Here is a 13,311-nt window from a genome sequence, read left to right on the forward strand (position 1 = left end):
TGCTATTTTTGTTGTGGTTATTTTTCCAGTGGATTGATATTTAAATTATACTCAGACCTGAATCTGCTTTTCCAACCAAAAGCTCCTATTTTTTTGTTGTTGTTGGTTTGGTTTAGCTATTGTCTTTTTTGGGTTTGGTGGGTTTTTGTTGGGTTTTTTTGTTGGTTGGTGAATTTGAAATGTGGAGTTGATCTCTGATGAAGTATTGGCAATAAGGATTAGGCAGATCAGAACAGAAACTTCACCTGAGTGTGACAGAAATATGAAGCAAAATCTGATTCCCATCATGATCTGTACCTTGCAATTTATACTCACTATTTATTTTAAACTTAGCTCATCACGTCACATTGTTTTAGTAAGTCCCTAAGTATGTAATTGTACTAAGATTATTTAACATTATTCTCTGGTTTTATCCATAGCAACTTGTAAAGTCAAAGTTTTAAATATAATAACAACTCTGTAGCTGAAATCTGAATCAAGGATGATTATTTCCCTAACTCCTAAATTCAAGATCTGGTGCTTGGTCAAAAGCTTTGTACAGAAAAATACTGATAAATTACATTATCAGGCCAGATTGACATCTAAAGTATTTTAGATGAATGTTTAAGCCTTCTTTTCAAGAAAGTACTTAAGCCCGTGTCTAAACTTTAAAAATGTGAGTAACGCAAGTTCACCATGCCAACTTCTTTCAGGGCATTTACTCAATATAGTAGAGGGGTTTAGTATACTGAATATGAAATAGATCAAATGAAGAGAAGAAAACACAGAGAGATTTACACTTTTCTCTAGACCAAGCTCTAACTGTGGGCAGCAAGGCAATGAGCTTGTGCCAGAATGAGCATTGAACTGGACGGATGCCAGCTTTTTTATTGCGAGTAACCTCTTGCAGCTGGAGCCTATTCACTGGAAGGAAAAGGCAGAGCCACCAATGACTTCATGGCGCAAAACCAGAGCGCTCCAGAGTGGAAGAATTAGCTCATGGTGTACTTCTTGGCAAAATCCTGGAGAGTTTATAAACACAAAAATATACTATAAAACGTAATTGTAAGTGGGGCTTTGTTTAGTACGATTTACCCTAAGTCAGAGTTGGGTCTTTCTGGTTGACTGGTTGGTTGACACTTGCCTCATGCACCATGCCGTTGGACAGTGGGCTCGGCATTTTCCAAAAGAGATGCTGTGCTCTGACTTCACTTGGCTTACCAATGGTGCCTATAAGGCTCCTAATATGCTGCCAGAGCAACAGCTGGGAATATATTCTGTTCACAAATGCACCTGTTTCCTCTCTATAGAGGAACTGCACAGAAAGTCACTCCCATTTCTTGAATAAATACCTACTGGTGATCTGTTCAGCCCAACTGCTAGTTGCTGCAGCAGTAGCAGACAAAGCCAGTGTGTGCCCTGGGTGTCCCAGTCCTTCCAGCCGTGCCAGGAGGTGGACTTCCAGCTTCATTCTCCAGATGGACAATTAATATCCTCAGGAGGGCAATCTATAGACGTCCTTCAAAGTGCTGTTTGCTGTACTGAGAAACATAAATGGCAGCTTTGTTACAGGGCAGCAGAAAGAGATGAATTAGGTTCGTGACCGCTCCACTGGTCTGCTACATAACACAGACCAAATCACCATGTTGACCTTCTCTACTCCTCGCCTATCCAGCCGTCCTTTCTAACCTGCCAGTTTTGCATAATACTGAATTGCTTTTTATACATACCTGGTAAGATAAGATGGAATTTTTCAACCGCAAAATGCAGTAATATGCACTGACTGATTAAAAACAGATTTTTTTCCATAATATAACCTCTTAAATAAAATACAAACTTTCAGAAATGTTTAGGCAGACATCTGTAGAAGCCAGGACTTTAATAACACTGCATAAATTGTGGTTCTTTAGATGAGCTTTTTGCTTTCTCTTCCTATAAATGTCTGTCATTAGTTATGTGCAAAACTCAGAACTTCAGTTTTTGGAATGAATACTTCCCAGGTCTTGCTTGTGCAATATTAGATTAGGCATCTCATGAGTAGGAGCTTTTGTTGAACTCCTAGTTTTAAGTATGTTCCATGTCCTGGGAGTTCGGAAGTGGATGCAGCCAGGATGCTGCAGGACAGCTGTGCAACAGTTCAAGTTCTCCTCAACCCCCTTCGTTGCACTGGATTAGCCCATGGGGAAAAGAATGAGTTTATCAGTCCTCTAGCTCTCCTCAATAAGTCTTTAATGACATGCTTTAAATGCAGGGTGTCTGGTATTTGTTGTGCTCTTTTAACACTTCAGCTTCCAGTTTGACTACTGCATTGAAGCAAAAAAAAAAAAAAATCAAATATATTTGGGCCTCAAATATATCTACAGTTTTGCAAACCTTGATTAGCTCACATATCAGTCTGAGACTGGTTTTGGTTTTTAATTTAGTCAAATGCTTAATCTAGTCTTTCTTGAGCCTTGATTCCTGATCATTATTCTCGTCCTTCTTTGATTAATAATTCATTAGAAATAACGCTGAAACCCCCCAGATCCCAGCCAAGCCAACATTTGGATATCTTATAATAGTTTGATTGAAATGGGAATCTCTAAAAAAAATTACTTGTCCTATATTCAGTTTTGTCATTGTCTAAACTGGGACAAAGTTTTTACAACATGTTTGAAGGCCCTGAGAAAGCAAATTGCTTTCCCTTTTTAAAAGAAAATGGTATTTTCTCTTCTTTTTTTGTACATTCATTTCACATTATAGTATTGAAAATAACTAAGCAGTGTCAGTTCCATTGGTCTGTGTTCTTGGTAATCATGGTCCCTGTTACAGGCAGAGTAGTTTTTTAGTATGTATATTGTTTCTTTCCCAAACCTAGTACTGCACATCAAAGGAAAAACTTTTCCTATAGTGTACTATATATGGCTCTCGTCCTGCCCTTTCTCCTCAGAGGCCCCAGCTCTGAGATTTCTCTTATGCTCTGAGGAAGGGAGAAGAAGCAGTGAAGGAAGGCTAAAGAGCATGGCAGCAAAGCAACTCACAAGGCAGATTAGTGTAGTTAAATCGAAGGGCAGAGCCATGGCTGCAAGTGGCAAGCACCCGCACCCGTGGTATATTGGAGGGCATGGCTTTGCATAGAAGTGAGAGCGCAATTGTAGGTTTTCCCTAGAATATTGTCTTCTCAGTTAGTAAAGATTTTATGTGGTCAAGAACCTGAAATGCTTGGATTCCCTTTAATTTTCACAATGTCCCATTTTAAATAAGAGTTAATAAAAAAATAAGCGACATGCCTATGAAATATGGAAATAGGCCCAACTTAGTTAACATTATTTAAGTCATAGAGGCTTCAAATGCAGCTATTTTTATTGCACTTTTAATAAAAATAGTCCTGGACAATTAATTAACAGTGTAGTATCTCATGGGTCTTTCTTTGTGATATACTGTAATCACTTGAGGTAAAAATCTTAGTCCCCAGGAGTGTATCAACATCATAGCTGTTATTTCTTTTCACATAGAAATGTGGAGTGCAGTTGTCAAGCTCTGCACATTTGAGACTTGAGGTCAATCATTCCTATTAACCGCAAATGTTACCATTCCCTGGCTGGAGAAATACAGGGTCGAGCATGTGTGTCCTACGGAAGAGTAGTCATCTGTTTCAGGACAAGTACATAGAATAAAAATTAGCTTAAGTTTTTCCATGTGCACCTGGCATGTCCATTTAAATAAAGAATACCAAAGCAAACATTAAACTCGCATACACCCAAAACCTGGCTCAAAACCACGCTTGATATTCTGGCAGTTCTTCTGGAATTGATTGACAAATTTTTTAATAGGTTAGACACAAGTCCTGGAGGCAACAGGCCTAGTTCATAGGGTATGTCACCACGACGAGGTGGAAACGTAACTGGAGCACGTGCGAGCGTAACTTCTTCGAGTTAGGAGGAAAAACAGTTGCAGTGAAGATGTGGTTGCACGGACTTGTGTTAGCGACAGAGTGTATGTTTATGATCTCCAGCCCCAGCCAGCCTGTATGAACCAAAGACTGATCTGCTGTGTCACACTGCTCTGCTTGCCCTGCTAGCTTGAGTAAGTTAGGATATGATCACACTTCTGCTTTGTGGCATTTTATTCTTCATCTCTGTTTTACTGCAGTGGAACTGCGTGGCTTTTGGTTACACGCTTTAACCAACCAAATCTGAAAATATATAACCTCTGTTTCAGCTTGACCATTTGTAAAGAGATGCTGGGAGGGTGGCTCTGGTTCTCATGAAACCTATATAATTACTTAACCTAATTTCCACTATGCAGGGCACTGATAAGTCCAGAAAGCTCTCCAAAGATATTTTCTTCTTTAAACCAGGAGGTAGCCTCAAAATATGCCTTACCCTGGTCAGTTCTACACCAGGAGCAAAGGAAATGCAAACTGCTGTCAATGTTCACTGCCGAAGGGCTTTGATCATGATGGATTTGATGGAAATGGTGAGCAAGGCTGTTGTTACAAAGTACTGTCCCACAGTGTGTGAGTCTTAGCACGTGCTGCAGTTTCAGTGGATCGGTTCTCAAAGCCTTCCAGTAAGCAGTGAGTAGGAAATACAAATGCATACTTACATTTAACAATGGCAGGAAAAAGAATATTTTTAATGAGAAAAAGACGGTGGCTTTACTTCAAATGGAATTTAAAATCTCATTGTAGGTGGTAGCTGTATGTTTTACCTTGTGGCCCTTTGAATAGACATTTTTTATGGACCAGGAAAATGCTTCTGAGAAGATCATCTCTGGGATGTTGTTGTTTTAGAATCATAGAATCATAGAATACTTTGAGTTGGAAGGGACCTTAAAAGGTCAGCTAGTCCTACCCCCCTTCCATGAGCAGGGGGAGTTTTCTCTGCTGTGACGTAAGGCAGGAGCACACAAGTCAGCGTTTTTCTTAAGAAGCTTACATTAATTTATTTTGACAGCATTTTCAACCCATATAGTAGCTTAGGACTATCTGTTTGTGCTACCTTCCCATTTTAGACAAGCAATGCTTTGCGTGAGACTGTTAATTTGGCAGAGGGCATGGGTTCACATTTGGTTTTCATAGACTGATGGATTTAAAGGCCAGAAGAGACCATTATGATCATCTAGTCTGACCTCCCACTTCAATCAGGGCACAAGCCTCACGCAATCGTTGCTGCAACAAGATCATGACTTCAGTGTGAGCTAGACAGCAGCTTAAAGAAGGCATCCAGTCCTGAGTTGCCTTCCTCTAATTTTTTGCATTAATTTTTCCAACTTCAGACTCCAGTCCCTGGATCATATCATTTTATAGGCATGCAGAGTCAAAATGAAACATCATCCTCAACTGTCCTTTTCAATTACATGTCTGTGATTCCATCTACTTGGACTTATCCCAAGATTATAGGAATATTTATGTTGTATAGTTGTCAGACCATGCTAAATGGACAATCAGCATTCTTTTCACTTTGTACTGGATATTGTAAGAACAGTTGCAAAGCACGCATGGAATGTCAAGATCTTGGGCTAGGTCTGCAGCATGCAGGCTACGTCAGGAAGCATTCAGCCTGGCTTTTGGTTTTTGAGAGCAGTTTGCATCCACTGAGTTAAAGTACATGAAGCCTGTTCACAGAGCAAATGCACAACAACTATTGTCCTTCTTTTAAAAAACAACCCCTGCATTTCTAAGATTAGTTTTTAATAGACAGGTAACGACGAAAATTGGCAAATGACAAAAAAAGATAAGGAAAGGCAGGTGGAAATGTTTAAGAAGTTGCCATTTATGTAGAACATTTCCAAAAATACAGTTGTAATTTGGTTCACCTAAGAAAATGGCAGTAGAACATTAGATGGGAGGAAGGAAGATACTTTGAATAAGCTTATTCTGCCACTCATTTTCACATATAATAATGTGGGAGCATACTTTCCCCAGGCTTAAAACCTGGCTACAATTCACTATCCCGGGAATTCTGGTCTACAGCACTGGATCAATTTTTCAAGATGGCCAGAGCTCCAAATCTGGCATTAAAGTTTTATGCAACCTGGGAAGTTTCAGGTGTGGATGTGAAATGAGTTTGTGACACTATGGAAAGTCTGTGAGCAAGTTAAACTACCTCTGAAATTGAAAAGTCTTTCAGGCCCTTTCCAGCTCCCCCTATGCAGAGTAAAGAAAGAGTACAGGGCTTGAACTCTGCTTCTGGTACGTACTATCATGTGGTAGCCAAAGTGGTACCATGGTCCGAATGGGAATGGAACAGGGGAAAGAACTAGAGGAAGATGCTGCCAAGAGAAAATCCAGGTAAACATACTGTAAGAATTGATGAATTTTTATGACCTTTAAAACTTTCAAGTCAGGCCGGTTTTAAGAGCTGCCATTCGAGTACTTACCCTAGTGAAACTGAAAAGATTGACATTAGTTTCAGAAAGCAGCTGCCGTAGTTCTTGCTATTTAGTAAAGCATTAACATCAACTGATGTTCTTCAGCAGAAGTTTATCAAAGTTCTGATACTTCTTGACATAAAAAGACCCCAATCTCTTGCATACCAAACTGCAAGGAAACAAAATTCCAGGCTTTCCAGTTTGAAAATGACACAGTTCAAGGAGCTAGAGCACAGGAATGCATTAATTTTTGTAAGGCAACTCACTTGTTTAGTAGTTATCCTCCATTTTCACAATTGGGTAATGCAGAGGACATCAAGAGACCTGTGTGAAACCATAATAATATATATGGGTTTATGTTTACAATCACTGGATGGAGAACTTATTCTAAAATTTTGTTCTTTATCCAGGATTTGAAAATATCCTGGATATAATAATCTATATGTAATCTATGGGTAAGTAAATTTCTGTTTCAGAGAAAAATACTTACTCTTCATATATTAATGGCCTTAGTTCAAGACACTTTCAGGTTATTGAAAATCACTGCAGTATTCCATAACAGCTTTGAGAACGTTTTTTCTATATAGTATGTGAAGGTCCCAACGGCTAGCATTTATTGTGTCCAATAATATGTTTGAAATTAGGCAATCCCAAACAAGAATTTACATTTTTCATTTTAAATCTTTTGGTATAAAATATTAGAACATATACAAAATGAATATATGGGCAATAAGAAGGTATATAAATATCATTCCAAGAGTATTTGCACATTTGGACCCTGCCTTAACAAACTTGTTTTTAAAGACAAAGGTTATCTGATACTGTAACTATATATGGTATTTTAACTTTGCATGTGAGTCTCAGCTCTACAGAGGGACATCTAACAGTTGCACAGCAAACATGCCTTTGTAATTAAATGGTCGTTCACAGTACAGCTTATGGAAATATAAGATACAGCTCAAACTGTTCGGTGAAGAATGCCCATTCTTGTTACTCTTTGTTTTAATGGGCTATAAAATAAATGCAGTGTAGAAGGTATTTTTACAGCCAGAGCTTGTGATACACGATCTGCATGGCTGTGCTGGGACGAAAATGCCGAAATTATGTACTTCAAACACCCATCACGCTTCTCGGAAGGGTTATGTACGTAAAGCCATCAAAATCCTGTGCTATCTTTAATGGAACAGGACTGACTGCTCCTCCAGTGTTTACAGCATCAGCCCTGGTAAATGTCAAAGTACGTATGGTTCTGCAGTGAAATACCGCCAGCTTGATTCGTTTGTAGCCATATGCAGGAAGGAGTAAGGAGATTGCACGGCTGCAGAAAGGAAAGGCAAAACCCAAAGTGTTTTAAAACAGCGTTAAATAGGCAGGGAGTAGCAGCACCAGACAACGCACACGCGCACACATTAAATGCATGCACGGGGGTGGTAAGGGGAGGCGGTGGAAAGGATGAGAGAAGTCAGGTGAGTTCATGGTAGCTGAAGGGACTCAAGCGATGGAATAGATACATCGGGGGAAAAGTAGTAGTGTGAAGAGAAGAAGCCCATTAATAAAAGATGAGGAGGGATGAAATTAATGAGAGCTCTGCAGAGACACTACAGCCCTTGTGAAGAGAGAAGCACGGGGCCCAGTTCTGGTATGCTTGTTCAGTACTTCCTAGAGGCTGGGGACTGCGCGGAGGACAAAGTACAATTAAAAGGCAGGGACTGTCAGCCTGTCAGGAATACTAAGCAAGGGACTAGTCTCACACGTTTACATAGGTGAATAACTGTGAGGAACAGCTTGTCACGCCAGCAGTCCCCAGGATTTTCAAAATGAAATATATGCCCCTGAAGTTACTGAAATAAATTACTCTTTAATGGCTTACTTCTTTTTTTTCCTTCTTCTTTTTCAAGTTCTATTTCCAGTGGTTTTTTTATCTCTGTGGAATCTTTGCATTTAGGCAAAACCAGGAGGTTTTCATGCCCATGTGTTTCCAGAAGATGGAATTTCACATAGAAGAGCAGTTATCTCGGGATGTGTAGTAAAAAGCGAGGAGCTGGTAGTTGCAAGCTCCACGGTGCACGGCAGGGTCCTGGTCCCAAGGCAGCCATTCCAGGGAGCAGGTCACAGCCCTCACATGCTTGGATTTCCTTGCTGTGGATCTGGAGAGATCTCACATGCAGTTGCACAGTGGCCAGGATGCGGCCTCAGATCTGGAAGCTGTTGCAAATATTTATTGCAGCCGTAATCAGTTGATAAACACAGACATAAGCCACAAGTTTTCTCTTAAGAGCAATTAGTGAAGGCTCAACCTGTGAGTAGATATTTCATTCTTATGCGTAGAAACGATGCTTTTCTTTAGAAATATTTATTAAAAAATATGAGTCTATTGAACTAGGGAATTAAATCAATCATCAGATCAATCCCCTCCAGCACTGTGAATCCCAGGAAGAAAGTGCTGACCCATCTACTGCGTCCTTACAAATACAGTCCCAAAGGGGCACATACTTGGAGACCTCAGTTAGCAACAGGCTTTTAAATTCAGATGTTAGATTCAAAAAGTGTTCTTGGCCAAAATAAATCACTTTTTTTGGTGAAAAGTTTTTAGCCTCCCTATTGTTTTCCTTACTCCTTTTTTTTTCCCCTGACTAAAACTAATTGCTTAATCTAGTTTTTAGAAACTTTATTTTCTAGAATTCACTCTTATCTTGAACTTTTCTGCTCTCTTGTCTTGTCATACTCGATGCATAGACAAAATATTTAATGGAGCATATCAAAATGAAAGTCTTATGTTCATACTTATGTAATTACAAAATTCAGAAAATATATCCATTTTTCAGCTGTTCACCTAAACGTTAAATTCTTCAAAATGCTAATATGTTATTTTCTTTCTTTTTGACAGCAAAATCTAGAGAGTAACCTCACCAACCTTATTAAGAGGAATACTGAACTGGAAACTCTCTTGGCGAAACTCATTCAGACCTGTCAACATGTAGAGGTGAGTACTGACCTCCATTTGAAATACTTGTAAACTTAATTATGTGCACTTCTAGCACTCGGGAACAAAAGTTGAAACAAAAAAACCAACAAGCGCAGAACTAAATTAAAATAGTGGTGAACTGATTTGGAGCTTTTTCACTGGTAAATGGTATTCTCAATAGAGATGACCTCCTTTACATCCTTCCTATCCCCTTTTAATTACGATATGTTTGTATGGCCCCCACCACTACTATATGTGAGCACATCACTCACTATCTGTAACATGTTTATCTTTCTGAGTCCTTTGTGAGGTAGAGTAATATTTACAGGTGGAAAACCAAGGCAAAGAAACAGTAACGCCCAGATCCACAATGATATTTGGGTTTCTATCGGCCACTGATCTTCTTTTTTTTCTTCATCAGAATTAAGTATCTAACTGCATACGTGGACTCAAAAGTCATACATTAAATATATCTATCTTCAGAAGAAGAAAGGTGCCTACAGGCCTTTGAGTTGCCTCAGTTACGTATTCTACTTTGATTATCACAGAAAATCTTTGGCAGGGAGGGACCTGAATCCATATTTCCCCAAAATCTGGGGGATTTTTTAGATGGCCCCATGGGGTCTGCTGCTCTACATGCAAATTAAAATAATCACAGACTAATTCAGCCATGGGACCTGACACAGGAAGAGATCAGAGTCTTTTTTAGCAAAACTTTTCTTTTTACTTTTTGCCACGCTGTAAGACCTTTTCAGTCCCTTATAGTACATTCAGGTCAACAAAGCCCAAACCACTATGAACAAAAAGTTTCCATATCATAAAAAACTTGCAAAAGACAACATGAGTTTATGCTTTCTGCTAGTAAATATTATACAAACATCCCCATGGCATCAAAACTTTATCACCAGTGCTTTCCTCATTGTCAGTCTCAGCCATGAGTCCCAGGTGACACGCCAGATATAAAACATTTTTACCCCTCCTGCAGGTAGGTTGTGGCTGAGAAGCACTGGAAGACTGGGAAAGGCTCAACATCATGAGGCGCATGTGCTTGCTGACAGATATACTGGATTCACTGAGATACGCCAAGTTCATCATTTGCAGTGCTATCAGTTTTCATAAGTTCCAAACTCAATTTCAGAGGGCTTGGGAAAGTTAATGGGGTGGGAATCAGAGGAGCTGGCACGACATAAATACTGCTGATTTACAGTGGAACAAGCTTTAGACCTCAGCCACAGAGAAAAGGTATTTTTCACTTTCCCTGAAGTTTAGCAGGGAAAACTTATTTTCCCTGTGAAAAATGGTTGAGTTTTTGTTTGCATTACAATGCTGTCTGTTGACAGGCTTCTGCATAGGACCATTTCACTTCTGACTGCATTGCAATTCCTGCAGCAGCCTCGCTTATTCAGAGAAGGGTGCACTGTATATTCCTAGCAGGCAGGCAGCATTAAATAATAGTATTGTGTGGAAAAGGTATTCCACTTTGAGTATAGTTGTCTATATATGTGAAAGGAAGCCACGTTTCTTCACCAGTTTTACCTGGGGAATAGCCCTGGGGAATTTGAGAGAGGAAGGTAGCCTTAATCAGAGCTTCTGAAACATGGATATAATTTAAGAGAACGTTAGCTGTGACATAAACTGCTGTAACGCAGCCACCTGCCGGCTCTGCAGAAAGGCACTTGGTTTTTAGAGAAGCCTCTTTTTCTTCCTTATAAAGTTCCGTGGAAGTTCTCCATAGGGCTGCTTCTTTTCTGTCTTTTTCAGACTAAAATTCAGTGACCTAATTAAGCCCAAGAGCAACTTTTGCTTGTAAATAGATTCAAAGTCACATCTTGAAAATCTGGCATCTGCTTAAGTACCTTGTTGACCGTCGCAATGGCAAGTTGAAAAGAAGAAAAGTTGAAGAAAAAAAGAAAGAAAGGAAAAAAAACCCACCCCAAAAACCTAAAGCAAACCAAAAAACCCAAACCCCCAAACAAAACAAAAAAACCCAAGACTGTTTTTCCCAAGAGATCATCTCATCCATTCTTGTGTCTGCTCCACCTCTGTGGAGCCTCACTGACTTCACGGGGCTCAACAAAACCATAAAAGTCTACCCACGGTATCAGACCTGAGGTGAATGGTTTGAGTTCTTTATATAGGCAGCAATAACGTCAGGCAGAACAACTGTAGTATCAGCTGGAATGACTGTAGTAGGTAATCAGAGAGAGACAAGGCACGTTGTCTTCCACTGTATATAAAACCCACGAAGCAGATGGGCCCAGGACAGCATAAGGCCTCTTCTTCATTAGTGGCCTATGTCCAAGATGGGCTAGATCTGGAAAATTTAAAATCGTTCCTCCGTCTCCTCTGCAATTCTGCAATATATTACCAACTCTAAGGTTTAGTATTACAAAAAATCCAACTTGTTCAACTGGTAACAGATGCGCTACTGTCCCTGGAGCCCTCTTTTAGAAAATTTCTCTGTAGACATAAAGCAATAGCAGCAAAGTTGTTAATGAATTCCTACCACGTTTTATTCGTCAAATTAGTCTAATTAGCATTTAAATTAGCTAAATATTAAGAAATGAGCTTCAGTCAAAACCCTGGACCTAGGCCGTGCTGGAAATCAGGCAAGTGGGGATGTGGAAGTAAACTTTAAAGCTATCTCTGTTTCTCAGAACTCTGTGAAAATTTTAGATATGATGTGAATATTTCCAACACTAGAGAAGCTGAGGCTTAGAGAAATTTTTAAAAAGTCAGTATGCTCTCTTTCTTTATGCTTCTTCATGACAGAAATTCACCCCAATCCAGAAACCTGAATGAAGCAAACAGTGTACTGGTTGTAACATTAATGTTACAAATTTAAAATTACAAAATGTTAGGAAAAGAAAAGCTGAAGTTTCCAATGATTGTATTAGTGTTGCCGTATGAACTCACTCAAAGGTTGAAACCAAACAAGTAGTTAATTTTATAGGAAATGTTTTCTTTTTCATTTTTTGATACAATATATTACAGATGATGATGTAGAATACATTGTATACAGTTTGTAAGCATGTAAAAATATAGGTGGTGCACTGTAAAAACTGCTGTTACATACCTAGATTTTCCTTACCTAATTTTAAATAATTTTAATAATGTTATTTTAGTGCTTATTTAGATTTGGGGGGGTTTAAAACCAGTTGGAAAAAAAAAGAAAAGAAGCTTTGGGTTTCCCACATAATTTGAACTTTGAAAAACAAGGAAGGAAGGGAAATTATTATTCCTTGTGTTAAAGTTACAAGTTTTTATTGAGGGATATATAAACTTTAAAAAAAGTTATGCTAATTAACATTTATTTGTAGAAATAAACACTGACATTTTTAAAAGCCTTTGTCCTGTCAGAAACCAAAAAATGCAGTATTACATGAAAAATGAAAAAGGATTGTCTTTTTTGGCTGTTGATATGGAGCAGAAGCTGATGTTTCCGAAAATGAACAACAAACGGGCTCTGTGTCTTTTGAATAAATGAATCCTCACCAGCCAAACCAAATGTTGTCTCAGAGCCACTGTTTCCCATCAACCAAGTGAGCTGTTAATGGCTTCCCAGCAACCAGCTTCGCTGCAGATTAATTATCTGCCCATACATCCTTCGCATCAGGCAATTGAAACTTCATCGATAGCAAAGGCCAAATCCCAGTCTCCCTGTGTTTTAAAACTGGTGTTTACTCCCTTCCGAAAGAGAGTTGTTTTCACTTTCTGCTCACATGAGCAGGCAAGGACTGATGGGGGAGGTTCGTTATCTGGAAGCCTTCCAGCCGCCGAGGAGGGGGGATCTGGGGCTGCCTTTCATCACAGCAACGGAGGCATAAATCTTGCCTATTTTTAGATGGAGTTTATCAACTTATAACAAGATTTATCCTGATGGGGGACCTGATCTTGGGAGACTCAAGAAGTCCAGTCTTGCATTCCTGTGGGTGGTTCTGGGCATATCAGTGGAAAAACTTCTGTGAATAAATCAAGCCAAACTTGTATTCTTTACTGCTTTAAGTACAGCA

At 39.2% G+C, this 13,311-nt stretch overlaps 1 protein-coding gene across 1 annotated transcript in view; it reads left to right on the plus strand.

Moving 5' to 3' along the window:
* Positions 1-6,188: 6,188 nt before the first annotated feature.
* The window catches only part of LOC104072891 (E3 ubiquitin-protein ligase Midline-1-like), a 48,182-nt gene continuing 41,059 nt past the window's right edge, over positions 6,189-13,311 (plus strand). Inside the window, 3 exon segments of the mRNA XM_009572491.1 lie at positions 6,189-6,253; positions 7,471-7,570; positions 9,221-9,316. Coding sequence (XP_009570786.1) covers positions 6,189-6,253; positions 7,471-7,570; positions 9,221-9,316 — 261 coding nt within the window.

The sequence above is a fragment of the Fulmarus glacialis genome, unplaced genomic scaffold (genome assembly GCF_000690835.1).
Source record: "Fulmarus glacialis isolate BGI_N327 unplaced genomic scaffold, ASM69083v1 scaffold9632, whole genome shotgun sequence".
In the NCBI taxonomy this organism is placed as follows: domain Eukaryota; kingdom Metazoa; phylum Chordata; class Aves; order Procellariiformes; family Procellariidae; genus Fulmarus; species Fulmarus glacialis.